Source organism: Aspergillus tubingensis, assembly GCF_013340325.1.
Source record: "Aspergillus tubingensis WU-2223L DNA, scaffold_8, whole genome shotgun sequence".
Classification (NCBI taxonomy): Eukaryota; Fungi; Ascomycota; class Eurotiomycetes; order Eurotiales; family Aspergillaceae; genus Aspergillus; species Aspergillus tubingensis.
In genome coordinates this window covers 1,950,060-1,970,327 of record NW_023336282.1, presented here as the reverse complement: position 1 = coordinate 1,970,327, position 20,268 = coordinate 1,950,060, and the positions used below count along the sequence as shown (strand labels likewise).

General features: G+C 51.1%; 5 protein-coding genes across 5 annotated transcripts; 2 read left to right on the top strand and 3 right to left on the bottom strand.

Moving 5' to 3' along the window:
- Positions 1-2,235: 2,235 nt before the first annotated feature.
- yap1 (putative bZIP transcription factor AP-1/Yap1) lies at positions 2,236-4,144 on the top strand (the record flags this gene model as incomplete). Its single annotated transcript, XM_035502123.1, has 4 exons — positions 2,236-2,712; positions 2,776-3,520; positions 3,584-3,932; positions 3,994-4,144. The coding sequence occupies 4 exons, from the start codon at positions 2,236-2,238 to the stop codon at positions 4,142-4,144; spliced, it is 1,722 nt and encodes a 573-aa protein (XP_035358016.1).
- Positions 4,145-6,082: 1,938 nt separating this feature from the next.
- Positions 6,083-8,571, bottom strand: AtWU_07013 (uncharacterized protein; the record flags this gene model as incomplete). The annotated part of the gene is made up of 4 exons (XM_035502122.1): positions 6,083-7,913; positions 8,032-8,143; positions 8,239-8,395; positions 8,563-8,571. The coding sequence occupies 4 exons, from the start codon at positions 8,569-8,571 to the stop codon at positions 6,083-6,085; spliced, it is 2,109 nt and encodes a 702-aa protein (XP_035358015.1).
- A 621-nt stretch (positions 8,572-9,192) lies between these two features.
- Positions 9,193-11,425, bottom strand: AtWU_07012 (putative glutaminase; the record flags this gene model as incomplete). The annotated part of the gene is made up of 2 exons (XM_035502121.1): positions 9,193-10,925; positions 10,990-11,425. The coding sequence occupies 2 exons, from the start codon at positions 11,423-11,425 to the stop codon at positions 9,193-9,195; spliced, it is 2,169 nt and encodes a 722-aa protein (XP_035358014.1).
- Positions 11,426-12,058: 633 nt separating this feature from the next.
- On the bottom strand, positions 12,059-13,207 carry AtWU_07011 (putative NAD binding Rossmann fold oxidoreductase; the record flags this gene model as incomplete). The annotated part of the gene is made up of 2 exons (XM_035502120.1): positions 12,059-12,799; positions 12,881-13,207. 2 exons carry the CDS (start codon positions 13,205-13,207, stop codon positions 12,059-12,061), a joined length of 1,068 nt encoding a protein of 355 aa, XP_035358013.1.
- A 2,624-nt stretch (positions 13,208-15,831) lies between these two features.
- Positions 15,832-20,187, top strand: AtWU_07010 (uncharacterized protein; the record flags this gene model as incomplete). Its single annotated transcript, XM_035502119.1, has 8 exons — positions 15,832-16,238; positions 16,293-16,522; positions 16,573-16,604; positions 16,656-17,665; positions 17,721-18,441; positions 18,489-18,539; positions 18,588-20,103; positions 20,150-20,187. The coding sequence occupies 8 exons, from the start codon at positions 15,832-15,834 to the stop codon at positions 20,185-20,187; spliced, it is 4,005 nt and encodes a 1,334-aa protein (XP_035358012.1).
- Between the last annotated feature and the right edge of the window lie 81 nt (positions 20,188-20,268).

The following is a 20,268-nucleotide window of genomic DNA, read 5'->3' as shown; positions in this document are numbered from 1 at the left end:
GCTCCTGCTGCTACAAAGTACCATTCATCACTAACTCACTAGTGGACGTTCTGGGTTGCTAACGTTTATGGCAAAGTAGCAATAAATTCCTGCAACTTCAGGCTTGGGCCGGTCACTATCTTGTCCCGGTTCGACTTCCCCACGGTTACATTAAAGACAGGCCGCCGAAGTCCAGAAAAGCTCCGATCTCAGGCCACGCCCGCATCCACTATCTAAGCTACGGGTCAACGGGTCAACACCTGGTTGGTGTCCGCTTCCACAGTCGATCCTCACGTCATTCGGCTGCGGAACAAAGGCCAACCGATGGGGGTGATAATTGGCCCGAGATCTGCCAGGTGTCCGTCCAACCCGCGTTATCAGGCTACATGCCACATGCTACAAGCTACAGGCTACAGCAACAGTTGATACTGATGGGGCAGCGGCGGCGGCAGTCCAGCAGTCAAAACAGGGCGGGGAGATCAATGGCCATCCAATCTTAGGACTCGTCAGCCGTGGCAGACTACTCGTCGCCATAGGCTAAACCTTAAGCATCGGAGATCCAGATCCCTTAGTGGGTTTCACACCGCTTGCCCCGGTTGTGATCGGTCGGGGTGGCCATGCATTCGACCGAGAGTAGGGGAGCTCTGGCCAAATAATCTAGGTTATCGCCGGCTTACGAGGTGCACTCGAGATAATGCCTAGCTGCTACAGTGCCTACAGTGCTCTCATGGAGAAACCATGCGGTTGACGGGCAACTATTTGGAATACAGTAATCCTTCCGAGGCATCCGAAATCGCAGAGTGATAGGCATCAGCATGAGCACCGAAAGTCGGAGGGTCTGTCTGGTCTTAACACTGAAGCTGGGGGGCGGTGAGGTGACGGCGAAGGAAAGAACCCGTGTCCGCGTCCGAGAAAAGTGGCGCCCCATGAGTCACTTTTCTTGGGTGAGACAGTCGATCGGTTCGTTTAGTACGGAGTAGCATCGTCCAGACAAAGGATGGTCCCGGTTTTGCCAGGGAGGGGGGCAGACATCTACCTATCTAACGATGGCGTAGATAGACTAGCTAGATAGAAGGCAGAGACTAAATACTAGTGCCTCGTACCAGTTTCAGGCTGAAGAGTGCTGCGAGAGTCAAATCCATCGTCAGGTTGATGATTGTAAAGAGGTGACCAACCAAGGAACCAAGCAATGCCGAAGTGGTAGAGAAGCAAATGGGCGAAGAGAGAAAAACCGCAGAGGCTTTTCGGGTTGGATTTCTAAGCAGGAGTCACTGGCTTCCCCACTTGCAGCCTGAGGTTTGCACCGGCAGAACACCTCAGGCTACACTTTTTGCCTTCTGCAGGGTTCTGTAACCAATCATCATCTTCCATTCTACCCACCGCCCCTCGAGGCCATCGCCCCCCTCTTACTAGTTCAGTCGAAGATTCCATTCCATCTGCCTCTCTCTTAGTACTACTCACTACTAGGCTTGTCTTGTTCCATCCACGGCCTCCTCTTCCTTCTCCTCTTCTCACGCTCTCTCCCCCCCCTCTTCCTTTCTTCCAACCCGCATCAAGAACCAATCTTCTCCCCCCTACCCGGTGCCACAATTTCGTTCCATTCGGCTAGACCCTTAACGACGGGTCTCGCATTCTTTCGCCCTACTGCATCCCCCTACCTCTCATCCATCTTGCATCATCCTCCTCTTCCCATCTTCCCTTTCACTTACCAGCCCCTCTCCCCTCCCTCTCGTCCTCTTTCACGACCTGTGATTCGTCTTTAGTCTGCCTCTCCTTAGCCCCGTTTTGGCTCGTCAGACAGACCTCTCTGCGGCTTGTGCGTCTCGCCTGCCTTGCGCCTCTCCTTCACGCATTGTCATCCTCAACTTCATCAGTCTTCCGAATCTCACTTCTCCCGCAACACCCCGTCTCCCCAACACCTTCTAGAGACTTCCAGCCTCAAATTGCTTCCCCCAACAACTCTACTTGCAGTTCACGGTGACGTGACAGCTGTAGGTGGTTCGTTTCAGTCTTCGAAAAAAATATTGTGCCCCTCCTCTGGTCTCTGCCGGTGTCATCGTACCGGAACCCCTCCTCCTCGACCCATCTCTGGGGGCCACCTATCGATACAACGAACGGGCGGGAAGCCCGGCCTGCTTTTCATCGAATCTACTATTACTTGGAGATCACTTTTGTTGAGCAACACTTGACACTTCCCCACAGTTTTAACACCTTCCCGCTCTAATCATCACTATCGACTGCGATATTCTGAATACAATGGCCGACTACAATTCCCTCTATCAGCACGGTCTTTACCTGTCGCCAGATCAGCAAGATCTCCTCCTCGCTGCTCTCTCTTCCAACAATCCGCCCGCAAAACAGCAAAATAATTCCCACCCCCCGGCTTCCAAGTCAGACCCCGAGTCTACCCCTGCAACCACAGGTAGTTACAATATGAGTCCTGCGTTCGACCCCTCTAACCCTCACTCGGGTGGCCTGGGTTATGGCGATGATGAAAGTCCCTTCCTGGACTTCAACCCCGAACTGGATTTTGACTTTCAAGGCTCCGAGAACTTGATTGGTGATCTTCCCGAGAGCCTGCCGCAATCGGAGGAACCCGAGCCGGGAGAGAAGAGGAAGGACATCGATGGCGATGCGGATGAGAATGAAGCTTCTGGCAAGAAGCGAAGAGAAAGCGATGAAAAGGCGGCAAAGAAGCCAGGAAGGAAGCCCTTGACTTCCGAGCCAACCTCGGTACGTATGCTCGGTTATCGCGATGTGGGCGCCGAGAGTCCCGTGACACTAACAAACTCGCAGAAGCGGAAGGCACAGAACCGGGCTGCGCAGCGAGCGTTCCGTGAACGCAAGGAGAAACACTTGAAGGATCTGGAAACGAAGGTAGATGAGCTGCAGAAGGCTTCTGACAACGCGAACCAGGAAAATGGGTTGCTCCGTGCTCAAATCGACCGCCTGCAAGTCGAATTGAAAGAGTATCGCAAGCGTCTCTCCTGGCTGACCACGGGAACTGGTGTCTCTGCCATGAATGCCATCCCCGGAGCCTATCCCAACAAGGGATCGTATGGCCTTCAGAACAATGATTTCATGTTTGACTTCCCCAAATTCGGGGATCTTCCGGGCTCCCACATTTTCAATAACGGCCAATTGTCCAAGGCGCAGCAGAGTGCTAAAGGAGAGCCATCAACAGCAACGTCGCGTAATGACTCCCGTGTGCCCGGTGTTGTGAGCCGTAACTCTCTGAGCAGTGCTCAGTCCAACGGTGCGCCCGCGGGCAGGACTCCCAGCTCCGTGTCCCACCAGGGTTCCACTCCTGCGTCCACGAGGAAGTCCACTCCGAAGGTGTCCTTATACAACGGCACGGCTCAATCCACCTCTACGCATGATTCCTCAACAACTGACTCGCCATCCTCCTCGTCCGATTCCCACCAGAGCCAGAGTCTTTCGTCCAACGGCACATCCCCAGAACCCACTATTAATTCTCCTGCTACTAAGGCTCATCACCACCACGGTGCTCATGATGGCTGCACTTATACCACCATCGATGGTGAGGAATCCTTCTGCGCGCAACTTGGCATGGCATGTGGCAATATCAATAACCCCATTCCAGCCGTCCGGCATAACAGCCAAAGCGCATCAAATACCCCTAATCAGGAGGCTCCCCACGAGGATGTTGCGGGTCTAGATACGCTCGCTCAGCAGAACGGTGGCCAGTTCGATCCCGTTCTCTTCGGAGACTGGCGTGAGCCTCAGGATGCAATCCTGTCTCAGGACTTTGGAACATTCTTTGACGATGCCTTCCCCCTGCCCGATCTGGGAAGCCCTTCACACAACCTCACGGAAGCGGCCACCCAACAACCGCCGAAGAAAGACTTGATCGCAGAGATCGACAGCAAGTTGGATGAAGAGGTTGTGCCTGGAGAAGATAAGTCTCAGATGCTGAGTTGCACGAAGATATGGTATGCTTATCCTGTTGGACCCCCCAATAATTACATTTGTACTAACATTTTCTTTTTCAAGGGATCGTCTGCAATCCATGGAGAGATTCCGCAACGGAGAGCTCGATGTCGATCATCTTTGCTCCGAACTACGCATGAAGGCGCGGTGTTCGGAGGGCGGTGTGGTCGTCAACCAGCAAGATGTTGACGACATCATGGGGCGGGCGAAATAGTCAAGCGAGGGGAAACAATAAGTTAGTTCGCACCTGCGCTGCCCGCCGCATACTGCCCTCGTTGCCATCATTCTGCGATTCAGATACCCATACATGTAATGCAAAGCTGTTGTTGACGCCGTTACGACAAAAGGGAATATTGGATATGGGAGGTTTTTCACACGAACCCAAAGTGAAAATCCACGGAGTACTCCAGGTTATTTACCGCAATCTTCGATTGGACAATTTTTCATGGAAAGACTTTTGGAGCAAGGCAATAACCTCCCCAACACATATTACATTTCTCCATCTACTTTTATGACTGTACTTTCTCTACTATCTTCTTCTTCTTTCTTTCACGAAGACCACTGCAGGCGAACAGGAGGCGTGGTTTGCACAGGAAAATTTTAATGCAATATAGGAAGCTTCGGGTTGGCAGACTGTACACCATCACCGTTGGAGTATTCTCTCGTTCATTTCATCTTACCACTTGGGTTTGCGTGCTTGTTCCTATGTATATGCACCGCTGGTTCCTTGATCTTTCAGCCCACCACACCACATGTACTCAAAAAAGCTGGGTGGCTGAGGGATTTCGAGTGATATATTGCTTTTTCAATCTATCTGTCTACCTACCTACCTACCCTTGGAAATATGCGAAAGGGTTGTTCATGTCTATTTGGGCGTAATCGGCGTATGTCTCTGGGTGAGGTAGTATCTCTGTATAGCCATGAAGTAATAAGACGCCAGTTCTCTCTTCTCCGGTACTCCTACATACGAGTAATTGATGCCCTCATTGATCCTTCAACTATCCATTTGTTGCTATTACAGTCATGGTAGTAAGTACTAGTACTAGTACTGCTTAGAGTTCAATCGGTTGTAGTGTCCCTTTCAAGACCGTCTTTAGTATGTATGTATGTATGTGGTGCCTGACCGCCGCACCCGCCCGGAATATATATCCTGGCAGTACTCACTCACCCCATTCATAAGTTCGTAGTACTACTACTAGCCTACTTTATGACTAGAGTACTATATAGTAATTAGTATCGATAATCTTTACGATATAGTTCACAGTTGCCAGGTTATGGTCACGAAATTGAGAATAACCTCGTACTACCAGGATTATAAGTCATGTTGTCCAGAATACCCTTGGCGATAGCTGTACGGTACTACCTACTACCGAACCAACCTGAGTCTACTATCGCTAGTACTTGTAGGATATTACCAGATGATAGAACGCTACTAAGTCAGTATGTAGTAGACAAACCGCATGAAGTTACAAGGGTATCGATATTGGTCCGTTCCAGGAGAATATAGAATACAAAAGAATCCTCGCCGTTGGCCGTTTTGTGGTTTTGTTTCTTCTTTTTTTCGTTTTTCGCAAAGTAACCTCAGATAAAATATCCCTTCGCTTTTTGTATTCCCGTTTCCCGCGGCCACCCACCCAACAAAATCAAAGACCATAATATCATACCAAGTTCGATAGCACACATACACAACCCACCTCTCCTCCTCCGCTTGCTTCTGCTTGCAACTCCGCTTGTGTCTCTCTGTCTCCGCCTCTGCTTCTGCCTTCGGATCCGCACCAACGACTCCTGGGGTCCTAAAGATCCGAGTGGGAAATGGAATTGAGCAGTTAAAGTAACCGATTCATCCCGTCGCCAGCGCGAAGTGTCTACTAGGAAAGAGGAAGATGAATGGGAAAACAAGTTTGACGCACATCTCGCTGAAAAAGGACAAGAACAAGGTGAAAAGAGGAAAAGACGTCATTTAGCAAGTATCACAACAATAGAAAATTAAAATACCGATCGAAAAGCGTGAGATTAATGAAAACATTGGACAGGAAGAAGAGATGGCTGAGGGTAGAAAATAACACTTTCGGAAAGAAAGATAGAATGGGGGAATTGGAGAAACAAAGGGGGACATGAAATCAGAACGGGGAATCAGGCGCAATCACACATATCAAGCGTCGCCTCCAGTTGCAGCGGGCTTGTCGCCTGGTCCCGAGTCTGAAGTCGGAGCACCTCCCTTGTTGAACCCACCGCGACCGCCACGTCCGCCACGTCCGCCCCGGTCGCCGCGGCCAGCACCACCTCGGCCACGGAATCCACGTCCGCGGTTAGTCTCGCTGTCACTGGCACCTCCGCTCTGGTACCCGCGCTGGGGGGCGTTGGCACCACGGTTGCTGCTCTGCCATGTACCGGCATTGCCGCGGTGGCTGCCCCGGTCTTCGAAGAACTTGATGTTGGGCTTACGGGGCTGACCGGCAGGGGTAGGCTTCTTGTGCTCGGCAGGCTGGCGATCGAGAGCAGCCTTGGCCTCCTCGACAGTCGCGAAGTGGACGACATGGTTGTTGTATTTGCCCCATTTCTCAATCTTTGTGATCTTGGCCTTGTCTTCCTCGGGGAAGAGATCACGCACAGCTTGTTCATTCTCAACGTTCGAGACGAAGAGGCCGTTGCTCTGCTTCTTCTCAATCTTGGGCAGCGGAGATTCGGAGGGCTTCTCAGGCTGAGCGGTACCATTGGCCTCGGCAGTCGTGGTTCTCTCCGGGGACGTCACGGCGGGCTGCGCAGCAGGGGCGGCGGCAGGCTGCGGCGTAGCAGGCTTAGGGATCACGGGAACGGGGGATGTACGAGCGGGAGCGGCGGCGGGAGCCTTGGCCTGAGCCGGGGCCTGCTGTTGGGGAAGGGGACCCGTGCGGGCGGGAACAGGTTGGGCCTGACCGAATTGGGGAGCAGCTCCGGGAACGCGAGGCGAGGCAATTCCAGCGGGGGCGCCAGCGGGGACGGGAGCGGGCTGGGCTGGGCCAGCGGGCTGGGGCTTGCCAGTACGGTGGGCAAAGTTGAATCCTTGAGCGCGCATTTCGGTAGCGATGCGGCCCGACTCGATCTCAAGCACCAAGAAGCCGAATGCTGCGTCCGCCAAGTTGAAGTTCCACATGTTCTTGAAGGCGCTTTCGTCGACCTGGCCAGCTGCGTTGCCGGGAGCAGCAGGTCCACCGAACGGGTTGCCACCGTTGGCAACGGTAGGCATCTTGGTGACCACCTCCAGGGCATTGTCGAGCAAAGTCTTCTGAGCCTCGTTCTGCGAAATGGCGGCCTCAACCTCGCCGCGGACAGTCTCCCACACATCATTGAAGGAAGCCTTGGAAGCGGCGAGCTTGCCCCGGTAGTGGTCGAGGGAGGGGTTGACGGAGAATTCGTTGTAGGACGAGCCGTAACGGAAGTGCAAGCCAGCGGAGACGGAGAAATCAGCCTTGAGCGTGACCGACAGCTGGTTCAGCATGCCCTCACGAGCCGGCGACGCGTGCGTGACGAAGATCCGGGTCTCTGAGGGGTCGTATACACGGTTTGCTGTGTCAATCAGCTCTCCCATTTGCAGCAGGGTTGTCCACATGGTGCCTTGACCACCAGCAATAGTAGTTTTGCCCTCGCCATTGTCGAACAGCTTGTGCATAACCACAGCTCCTCCCAGACCCAGGAGACGGAGCTTCACACCGCCAATGTCGAGTAGCCGCGAGTTGGCTTCATCGATGATGTGCAGCTTGTCAACCTTGTACTCTCCCGAACGGAACTTCTCCAACACGCGAACATCCTCGCAGGCACCCCAGACAGTGTAGACAGGAACATCGAGGGTGAGCCGCTTGTCGAGCAGCATGGGAAGCTCTGAGAGGGGTAGCTGATCGGGGGTGAATCGTTGCTTGATCGACTGCTGGGGAGGAGTCTGGGCGATCGTGCGCTTGACATTCTCGGGGAGCAGGGGAGAGTATTGGGCCACGTGCTTAAGAGTCCTAATCGTCGAGATGCAGATTGGTGTTAGTTCGATCGGGTCACATGTTTATCATGCATGAAAGCTCTCTAGCGGCTGAAAGCAGCTTCACGAATCGGGGGACGGGGAAGGTCACTGACTTGTCTGCAATGCGCTCGAGCGAAGTGTCATCGTAGAAACCGAAGTCACCAGTGTGGATGATATGGTCTGCACGGGCCTGCCTGGCCAACTCATTCAAGGACTTCAGATTACCTGCGCCGAGGAAAAAGCAAAACAGATTTCCCAAATCAGCTCAATCGGGTCTACCAATCCGGGATCGTTACCGGAGCTAGATCCGGAGCACATACCTCGCACGTCCGCAATGCACAGCACTCTGACGGGACCATTCTGAATGATTCGACCATTGTTGGGGAGGAGAGGGGCGGCGCCGGGGACGGGACCAGAAGGAACAGCACCGTTGGGGAGGGGATAGCCTTGAGGACCGAAGTTGTGTGGAGGACGGGGCTAGACAAGGAAAAAAGAGCATGAGGTCAGCACGGGGAAGGGCAAGATCTTATCTGAGCGCGTTGGAGGATCGCCAACGCGCGGATTCAGAGGGGGGCATGACGTTGGACAGCCATCACATCACAGCTTAGCTATACGGGGGCAGAAACCAGAGAGGGAGCACTTACAGAAGCCATGAGTAGGGACTGGAAGTAGAGGTCGGAAAAGCGAGAAAGAAAAGGTCAAGAGTAGTTGATGATGAGGCAGAAGGAGAAGGAAAAGAGACGGGGCGAGAGAAGAGGAAGAAGACGAAGAAAGACGACTGGGGGGGAGAAGGAAGCAAGCACGACGAGGCGGTTTGGAACACGGCGAAAGAGAGACTCAGAGTCGCTGCCAGCCGAAGTGATGCCTCTCCGCTTATGTAAGCCCCAGGGGCAAGCTTTCCAGCAAACGGGCGCAAGGGACAACAACAACAACAACACCCACAACCACTAGGAAAAAAGTAGCAGTAACTAATTGGGACCAGAAGTAACACCGATAGGTGAATGAGTTGAGATCTACGGAGTAACTCGAAAAATCTTTGTCGGGTGTTTCCTTAGCCTTCATTCACCACAGGGATGATCTATCTAGATCTCGCCCAATCTACACAATGCCCAAGTCACACTTCAAGTCGGGCCCAAACAGGAAAGTACCTGACAGCACTGGCACAGCAGGTAAGTCATGAGATGGTCGACATCACCCATTTCCCTGTAATCTACCTCATCATATATACTATATTCACAATTGATCTTGCGCTACACAAAGAGTCTCTGCCTAATCTACAGATTTTCTCCTTGGTTCAAAAGAATCTTCTGGCTGTTACTGCCTTCTTTGTTGCCTCCTTCACCCAACACCTGCCTCGACACAGCAGCCTGAAGAGACTTGGGTCCTTGTAGTGCCATCAAGGCGAAATGACCGCCCACTGTTGGGCGAGCTCGGCACAATACAGGTACCCCAGGGCTCCGTCCCTTGGCGGATGTGGCAACGTACCGATCGGAGAACGGCCAGTTGTGTTTTCCGTTGGTCATGAAACTCCAGAGATCATCCACAAACTCAGACCGAGTGTCGGCATCAAATGTGCCTGCCAACCACATGTTCCAGTCCGACTTGGCCCAGTCTTGCCGGTTATCTAACGGAACTCCATATTCGGCTCGAACAGACTTGAAGAAGGTATTTCCCATTTCGTATGCCGCTTTTGGGAAGGTCTGAAGATCCAACAGTACATCTGGGTAGAGGTTGTATGGAATTTTCCACGAGGCTGGCTTGTCGGGGTATTGCAGCACGAAATGTGTCTTATTCCCGTCTGTTCCACGGCCCTGGGTGAAGAACAGATCCGCGCGCGCTTCGCCGATTTCAGAGTATTCGGAAAGTCCCGTCAGTTCGCCGAATGCCTTGATACCGACGGCCGCCTTGATGGCAAGGTTCGTCTCATTGGCAAGTGCGCCAGCCGCGTCGTTGGAAGACAGCTGCTTGGTGATATCAACACCATTATCGACCAAGTAGTCCGCATAGCCCCTCAGGAGGTCGGTGTACTGGGCAGCCCATTCGGTGTCACCCGTTGCTCGCACGTAGGCCAGGATCAGTACCATTAGATTTCCACATTCCTCGATTGGCATTGGCTCGGCCTTCTGATTGTCATGTCCGATGGCATTGGGATAATGCTTGCCCATGTCGTGAATCACATACGGCTTTTGCCAGCGGCCAGCAGCCAGGTACCTCATCATCGGTTCCAACAGAAGTCGGATGTAGTCCGGGTCCAGAACGTAGTAGATCGGGAAGGCAGGCATGATAACGTCCACTGTGTTGAGGTTGCCATTGCTGGAAAGCTCCTTGATGAATGCCAGAACATCGGTGGTGTCAAGAGTGTCATTAGGAATGGTCACCTCTATCCCTCCGTACGCCTGGCGAGCCGACAGTGTGACAATATCGGCGTACTTCTGGCCAGCCGCTGCTTTGGCTTGCTTGGCCATCTCCGTATCCAGCACCCGGGACTCCTGCAGAGCGTCGTCATAGTCGTCAAGGAAGTAAGAGACCGCGTCGTGGCTATCCGGGTACTGCGATCGGTAATAACCGGTGTATGGCTTGCCCAGGTAATTAATGGACTCTTCGCGCACATGTCCAACGGCAAATGTCACCGATGCTCCATTGTCAACCCTTCCTAAGTCGTGTGAAAGGGCCACAATCCCTCCTGGAGCCCATGACTGGCGGTTGTCGACTAGCCTCCCGGTACTGACAAACTGAGAACGCACATCACCACGTTTACCGGATGAGAAGGAGAGTTTGGACCTGGAAGTAGGACGAGAGGCGAATATCGCCTCGCCCCAAGTGGCCATGTCATCTACTTCAGAGTAAGGGACGCCGTTCTTCAACCCCAAGGAAAAGACGGCCGTGGAACCTGTTTCGCGGAAACCACGTGTGGTTTGTTGTGGCTTGCCCGTCCATCTTCCGTCAATACTAGAGTAGATCTGAACGCTCTTGGAGGACCCCTCCGATACAGAAACAGTCAAGTAGCCTTTCCCACCAAACGGTCAGTTTACTGAGATACGATAAGCCCAGCTGAAGTCACGATATCTTACTGAAAGGAAGGGACTGTCGCAGATAGTTTGAGGGCGATATGGGCGAGAAAAAGTCCAAAGTGAAAACCACCGAACCAGCGGAAAGAGTAAACACTGAATGGGTCGCAGTATACTCGGCGCTTCGAACGATAGCAGGACGAATGTTCTCGCCCGGATTCTTGACGCTCATCAAACTGTACGCCTGGCCATCGACGCGAGCCATAACCGACCAGGTGAGACTCTGTCCCGCCCAGAACTGGGGCTCCGCATACGGCAATTTCTGAACCTGATCGCTGGGCATCCATGTCGAGAGATAGGGACTTCGGACGGCCAGCGGATAGGAAGGAGGCAGCGCTGGCTGATGATCAACGAGCGCACGCTCTCGTGGGGAGAATGCGGAGAGAAGCATGGTAGTGAGCGAGCCAATACCGAGGCTCTTGGTGAAGTCTAGATACATGTTGAACTAACTACGTCCCGGAGATCCAGCCGTGGAGGTAGTCAAATATAATGGGGAGTTTACTGTCCGCCAGCATGGAAGACAGCAATGGGATGATGATGAAGAAGATGATGAAGTGAAACGGAGAGTGGGGTTGGAGCGGAGTTCAGCGCTGAAGTTCAATGGGGAGAAAAGGCACCCCTGGCTGGCTGGATGGAGCTCTCTCGTCGATCGTGGGCGTCGTCAGCCGTGCATTTCGTCATTGGAGCTTGAGCTGGCGTGGCAGCCTGGCCAGACGCGCTCAGGAACCCGCTCGTCCCCTGGGACCTTTTGACGACGCAGTGGAGCCAGTCACACCATCGGTGATAAACATCATGTTGGTCGCGTTGCAGACTAATTACCATGGAAGCGCTGGGACGGACTGGTTGTCATGAGTCGATGATTCGATGATCTCCCTGGTTAAAAGGCCCGGAATGCGGGGATGCCGTTTTTGGAATAGTGCCATTTTCCCCAGCTTAATTGACCTAATCTACGTACAATACAGAGTGAGGAAGCAGTACGAGGTATTCTGAACACCTTAGATATTTTTTAAAATTCGAACAATATAAGTAAAAGTCAAAGCTTGCAGCAGATTGAATATTCAGTCCATCCATCCTACAACTGAGACTTCTCAATCCTTCTACCGATCTCATCGAAGTGGATCTGCTTCCCTGTCACCAACGCCTCCTGAAGGTATGCGCCAATCTCAACAGCCTTGACTGCGTTGGACAACTTAAGAGGTAGTGGCTTGTTATCCAAGCAAGAGGCAGTGAACTCATTCGCCTCGTTCACGAAAGCACCTCCGAAGCGCCCGTGGAAATTCGCGGGGACCTCGCGAGTGATGCCTCCATTGTGGTAGTAGTTGACGAAGTTGCGTTGTGGGTTGATGTTGACAGACAGCTTCCCCTCGGTGCCAATAACCTCCGTCGTATCTTCTTGTCCGTGGGGCATCATTCGAGAGCAGTAGTAGTAGGCGATCTTGCCATTGTGGAACTCAACAATTCCGACGGCGTTGTCGTAGTCCTTGTACTTCTTCAACTCCGGCTGGACAGCCGTGATGCCATGGGCGGAGATACTCTTGGGGACCGAGTCCTCTCCCATAAACCATAATGTCAAGTCAATGTCATGCACAGACATGTCCACAAACACACCACCCGACCACGCAGCGTAAGCCACATAGAACCCCGAGGGGTCGTACTTGTCACAGGTCTGGCTTCTCACGATGGAGGGACGCCCGATCATGCCCTGGCTGATCTTATCGTAGACCTCGCGATAGGAGTCATCGAATCTCCGAGAAAAGCCACACATCACCTTCAAGTGTGGCTTAGTCTTGGCCTTTTGCGCAACTGCTCTGCACTACCAAGGAGTTAGCCACATGCAAGGGTGGGAGGAGAAACTACAGCTGGGGTCCAATTTTATTAGATATTTGAGACATACCACTTCCACATCAATTGACAATGGCTTCTCACAAAGGACATGCAGGTCCCGATCGATAGCTTTCATTGTCTCCTCGGCATGTACCGAGGTTGCCGTCCCGATGACGACTGCTTGCAAGCCGGGGTGCTCCAGCATCTTGTCGTAGTTGTCATATAATGTAACTCCATACGGCTCCAGATGCTGTCTTCCCCATGTGATCTCAGCTGGGTCGGGGGAGAAGGCTGCGACAACTTCGGCCCGTGGGGTTTGGTGAAGGAAGTTATGGACATGGACCTTGCCTATCCGGCCCAGACCAGCCATACCAACTTTTAGCTTTTGAATAGGCATTGTGAGATGAAATTCTGTGTGTAAATAAAGAAGAAGAGTGAGATTGATTTTGATAATTCAATATAAGAATTGTTCACAAGATTTCTCGTTGATTGGAATGAAATGAAACCTGCTGGGCGAGATCCAGAGGCCTTATATGTTCTGGAGGCTTCAGAGTACATTGTACTGGGTCCAGCAAGGCTGATGGGGAAAATTTCCTTCTTCAAACCTCAAGTCCATATTTCCCCCTCTGTAGGTGGGCAGTAATTGGGTTTCTGCGTTGTTTATGCAATGGAGCGGAGAGAGATTCATGCACCGATAGACAGTTGTGTAGAACCAAGACGGGTGGAGTTGCTCACTCCAGACGGAAAGACTTGCCGTCATCCACGAAGCATGGAATTGGCGCGACTGATTGGATGATCCACTGCAGCACACCGCGGGGCGTCTCCACTCAACATTGTTTGGGCAAGGCTTTCCATGGCATCGACGCTCCCCTACAGACAGAAAGTGTGATTATCGGTGTGGTCATTCTCATCATTCCTCGATCCTGATGCTTCTACCCCATATAGGAGTCACTTTCACATTTACTGAGTGCGGGGTATTCTCCAAAGGTACATCAAGGGGTGGGGGGTGGGGGGATGATGGCACGACAAGAAAGAATATGAAAAAATACAATAACTGGAAAGAAAGCCATCACGCTGAGCTGCTCCATTAAATGTCTCTTGACTGGATCGCTCGAAATATCCGAGTTGAACCAAGTGATGTGGCTGTGAGATGGTTTTATGCGCGCCCGAAAGAAAAGTAGGATCCCCATCCTCTTTGCTTCATCCAAGCATTTCTGTGCGGTCGGCTTGGATCAACGCCAGCATTCTTCTCTATATCTGGTTGAATCTCTTCGTGTTTCAGAGTATCGGATCTAGATCCGTCCCTTTCAGTCGGTGTATTGCCACTCAACGATCTTTCCGTGATATCTGTGGCTGCTTCATCTGGTAAGGAGGATGTCTTTGGTGTCTTCGAGCTCCTCTTCTTTACAGTAATGAACACAACGGTGAATAATACTATGACAGCAGAATTGTCAGTGCCTGTTCGACCACTGAACGGACCCTTGAACCTCTTTCAATCCTCAGAGACATACCACCGATAACCAACACCAATGCCACGATGGTGCACAAAATAATCATTCCTTTAGAGGAAACATTTTGCGTCGTTGAAGATGACTCTGATTCGCCATCTCCATCTTGGCTGTCGACACTATTAAGTATACCTTGTGCGACCGCTGGTGAAGATAGCACACTTAACACCAACCACAAAGGCTGTATTGAGTACATGGAGACGCCGATCATTCTTGGGGTACAAAATGTGAGATACGCCGAGAGGTTTTTGGATCGATAAATAACACTTATGAATAAAAAGTTTAGTTGAGAATAGTCAGGCATGGGAAGAGTGCTCATCATATCATATATGGGAGTCGATGGGGTCACCAGGGGTGCGAGATTTGTGAAGAATTTGCTGGTGTACGCAGCACTATGACATCTTATTCCGTGATAGGCTTAACTGTGACAGCCTAAATCCTGAAGATGGGCTGGAGTGTTTGACTGTGTGGGAGGGCCCGGGATCATGCAGTTTCACTGGTTTGAGGGTGAAACGCAATCGTCAAATCGGAGACACGGAACTCGACTTAGTGGCATATCGGCGCCAACTGCAACCACCAACTCTGCATTGACTTTGGATAGTGTCCAATTGTAAAGGTGGCTTGGCCGCCGATGCACGAGGGCTCCATAAGTCTTCAAATGTTCTGCATCTGCTCGGGCGCAAGTGAGGCTGCGTCGGACCATTTGGACGAATGATCACAATTATACACCTGCGCTATAGAAAAAGCAAATGCGACATCACCAAATTTAGCTCTGCAGAATGTCCTATCTCTGGAGAGAAATATTGTGACCTTGATCTTTCAGGAAATGGCAGAGCTATAGGTTGGGTATCATTATATGGCAGTGATAATTGAGGTGTGGAACAGATGACAGTGCCATCTTTTCCAGCCCATAATTGGCCCGGTGAGGCGCCTTGTCTGCCTTGCTAGACAAGAGTCTTTTCTTTGACCTGACCCCGATCCAAATGTCAACGGTTGACATTCTGGATTTCTTAGAGGTCAAGGTAGCAAAAACGGTGATGTTACATGGCTACTAATATAGAAACCACGATGTCTAGTAGTTAACAGTATCAGTGACGGATTGACGAATATCAGTAGTTATGTTGTGCAGTCACAATTTAGCCTCAGTAGAATCAACAAAAAGGCATTATCATGCTCGATTCGGCAGCCAGTGGCTTCCGTTTGTGCATTTTCACTATTCAAGTCACGAGGAGCCATCTGTATTGGTCGCTCAGGATACTCCTTGTCCCGCTCTTCTCACTCCAGACGACTTGCAGATCACTTGAGAGAGACTACGCTGTGAAATAAGTATAACAAGCAATACAGAAGTGACAGTAGCGACTCACATTGTGATCTTCTGTGCTGTCATCCTCTAGGAACTCATATTCTTGCAAGTCGAGTCACTTTCTGTTCCACTTGGTATTCATATGCTTCTGTCTCTCACTATACACTGGAAGCCCAGGAACTGAAAATAAAACTTCTCAGTCGCCTCAAGATGCAGAACGAGCAAGAGCCGATGTCCGAGGCGGATTCTATAGAATGCCCTGATATTACGAATCTCGCCGATGGGACTACCTATGACGAGGTGGAAGAACTGCTACTCTTGCATTTGGCAGACCATAATGATTCCCTCCCACCAGAGCTCGAAGCAACTATGGTCTCAGAGGAGGACAGACCCGTGCCTAACAGACAGATTTCTCCACTACTCATGGAACGCCCTCAGAGTTCTGGTATTGACATGGCAGCTTTTTGCTTCCAGAGGCCTACCCAGGGTCCAAATTTGTTCTCCCTGCAGCCAGCAAGACGCTCCACACTGAATACCATGCCTCCTGGGGCTGATGCTCATCTCGATGGTGGCAAGGATGTGTCCTTAGTCACTCGAAAAGGACTGAGAAGAGAAAGGTAAGTAATATGTCTGACACTTGGTGCTAGGCTAACCTTCGTTTGAATGAGCAGTTCTTCATATCCAGCGAACTCGCATATCAGCACACGTAATGTAAACGTGATTCCAGGAAATGGATCTCTCGAATCACAAGTACCAGAGGACACCTCTCTAGAGACAACACGGGGCAAGGTGCATGCTGGGCATGGCTCGCACGCTTTGCTTTCTGCAGATGTTTCTGTACCACAAGTTGGCCAACGCTCGTCCGCTGATTTAGAGGCAGTCTCAGAACGTGCAGCGCCGGGTATGTGAAGCACGATGATATAGGAGATGCTCACTGACCTGTTAATAAAGACAGACGTACCACTTCCATGGAACACAGAAAGGTAGGCAGTGATTAAATCAAGTCTCTCCCTTTCCTGCTAACGAGAACCTAGAACACCCAAAGAAACGAGGTGACAGAGCATGGAAGCAAGGCACCCAACAGAAGTATCTCTGGTGAACATCAAAGCAAAGCGACCGAGCAAAGTTTGTTGGTTGCTAGAAACCAAACATCAAGAATCACAAAGCGTCGCCGTTCAAGCAAGAAAAGCGCCTTCAGTGCCAGGCTTCTATCGACTGGTGGTTCTGAAGATGAAGAACCCAAACTATCAGAAGAAGATCTATTCCAGTTGCTAATCAACCGTATCAGAGATCGCGAGAAAAGTGCAATGGTCGCCTCTAAGATCAAACAGCAAATGGAGGCCAAGATTACAAAGGTGGCAGAGGAAAACAATGTGCTGAAAGGCCAACTGGAAGAATCTTGCCAGCAGATCCAGAAGCAATCATCTCAGCTACAAGCCTACAAGTCCCGCATGGAAACATGGAGGTCGAAGTTTGCGAAGTTTAGAAGCTTCTTGAATGAACTTGGCTGCGACTTTCAGAATTTACGTGGCGAGGCTATTCAGCTCAAAGGAACAAGGAAAGAGTTGCTGTTAGAGCGAAACGAGATCAGCACCAGCATAAAAGAAGCAAAGGCACAGTTAGCCAATGCTTCAACCAACGCTGAACATAAGCGGGGTGAGCTTTTAAAGGTGGAGAGCCAAAACGACCTGCTCAAGCAAAGTCTGAAAGATGCTGAGGAGAGATCAAATTACCTTTTGACGCAGCTGTCGGATGAGAAGAAACGATCAAGTCTTCTTGAGGTCTACATTCAAAATTGTTCCAGAGCTCAGTCCATTCAATTGGACAAGATTATGTCTCATCAACGTGAGATCAGAGGAGGTTTCGATGCCGTTTTAAAAAGTCTGGGCGATCAACATGTTGCTTCCATAAAGTCTCTCCAAGAGGGTCTGAGCGGTGATTTCAGCGGTTGTCTAGCTTCACTCGGAGAGTTGCGGGAGGGTATCTCGTCAGGAAAGGCTGATGTAGCAGCATGCACAGACATTATCCACGCCTTCTCAGCGCGGTAAGCTTCATATTATAAGCAAAACCCCTTGCAATCAGCTAACAAGGCGCTTTAGCATGGACTCGGCGATGCACCAGCTGAATGCTGGTATCGGAAAGGGGACTGAGGCAACTGTAGGCCTGACCGAGAGCCTGAAAGCACAGACGGAGATTATCGAGAAGCATATTGTCAGCGACAATCAGCTAGTGGCAAATATTTCGAAAGATTCAGACACTAATGAGAGCTTGCGAAACACGCTTCGAGGATTGGCGGCCGCCAATGAGGGCATAAATGTCTCAATGAAGGGGCTAGAGGCGAGAGAAAGCGGTCTTCTGGATCAATTTACAGCTCTGGAAGCCAGTCTATCGGCGATGCAGCTACCAGACCAGAGACAAATTTTAAAAGAAGAGACTCAACGGTTTGAGCAGACACTTGCCGAAATGGAAAGAAAGATCCAAGGTTTGTCGGAACAGTCCAAGTTGGCCGAGGAAGCCTTGAGAAACAAGGATCTTGAAAATCAGACATTGAGAGGATCGCTGGAAATTGCATCAGCAAAGGTGGAAGATGATGATTCTCGCGTCCGGAGGTACGAAGCGGAAGTAGCAACACTGAAGGATGAGGTCAAGTCTGTGGAGGCAAGGGTTCGTAAAGAGCTCAGTAGAGCTAGTGTTATCTCCCGAGAACAGGATCGGGCAAGATACGACCAGCGAATCCATGAGCTCCTACGAGGGAAATCCGAGGTTGAGAGAAATTTCAGCAAGGTGTCCATGCAGTTGGCTGAGACACGACGAGACCGAGTAAGTTCCAATACGATTGAGGGTAGAAACCTATTGATGCAAGAAAGGTAGTGCGCGAAGACATGATGAAGCAGCGAGTGAACGAACTGGAACTCCTGGTAGGCAAGCGTGGAACTCTGTTACTGCCAAGATGCTGACTGGTATAGCTTGGGTTTAAAGAAAAGGAGAATGAGTGTCTCAAAAATGACATATCTGAGAAAACATCCAAGCTAGAAAAGGAGAAACACGAATCAGCAAGACTTACAGAGGCCGTGTCATTGAGCGCGGCGGAGCAGGCATCTCTTCAGCATCAGATTGAAGAAGCTGCTCACCGGATTTCAAGTCTTGAGGGTGAATGCTCCAGAATCAGCCAAGAGGGATCAAAGTCCATCGAGGATATTCAAAGCAAGCATGACATGCTCTGCAAGGTGTTGCAGGAAAAGGAAGACGAGTGTGTTCTCATCCAGTCACAGCTCAAGGCTAAGATGTCCGAAAAGGCGGATCTCGAAAACAGCAAAGGAAAGGCGGCAGAAGAGATAAAGTCACTACTTAGAAGGGTCCAAAATTCCGAGAAGTGGATGAACAAACTGAAAGCAACGCTTGGACAAGCGGGCCTTGTCACGCCTGACCAGCCAGCCTCGGAAGCATGGAGCAGCCTGGAAACTAGTTTGCGCACAGTTATTAGCAGAGATGCCGCCCGCAATTCCTTGAACTCATCTCCTGGTGGCAACCAAGATGTTGGTGGCTCGAAGGCGCGAAGTTCGACTCTAGGACAGGATGTCTACAAGGCTACAGAAGTGATCTACAAAGCAGAAAGCTTTCAAGCAAGCATTATCTCTTCGCCTTTCCCAGCAAAAGCTAACCCGACAGAAAACGACGCCGAAAAACAGCCTTTCTGCTCAGCGCAGAACCCCAATATTGTACCTTTTTCAAGCTTCCGCCAACGGTCACCGATAGATAGTTCTGTCTTCGGTAATGACCAGGATGATCTTGCAGCTATGCTACTTCTTACTTCAGAGCAACAGGTTCCGAATGAGGTCCATTCGGTTAACAAGCCCGTCGAAGCCCAATCGACAGGATCAGCCAGCGTCGCTGCACAAGAAGGAACACTTCCACGAATGAAAACCGCTGGTATGTCAGCCAAGAGCAAAGTGCTTCAGCCAGACCCTCAAGACATGAATGATGAGAAGGCACTCGAAACGAAGTGCAGCAGTAAAGAGAAAGAAACTAGATCAAAAGGCGTCACTTTCGAGGCACAAAGTACGACATCCCCAGCGCAGAAACGCAAATCATCGGCCGCGAGCAACTTCAGCCCCAGTCAGTGGCGGAGCCAGTCCATAGAGGACAGACCAGCCCGTCTAAATCGCCGCACATATGCCAGGGCTCGTCAACCCGTGTCTCGGACACTGGCGACCCTTGAAGAACAGCCGACCTGTCCCCCTAGTAATGAGCTTGCTGATGGAGCTGCGCATGCCACCGCATCTTGCTCCACTGGAAACAAACGAGCAAAGGTTTCTGTGGATCAGAAGCCACAAACAAAGCCCGTCAGCGAGTACTTCGAGCGCAAGCCAACCCCCAAGAAGCTTGCTTCCGGAAGCAGCAGGCCTTCTTCGATTAATGCCAGCCAGGGGACCAATCCAAAGCGAGCAGCTAGAGGCAGGGTAGCAGGGCGAAAGACACGAGGTAAGACGCAGCATAAGATGTATAACAAGCACACTAACCCCAATAGGTGATCATTACAATGCTCGCTTCAGCCGAGGAGCCTGAGGGGTACATAGACGAATACGTCAGACGGCAGTCGGGGGAAGAATGACTCTGTACCTGTTTTTCTTCAATTCGTGCACTTGC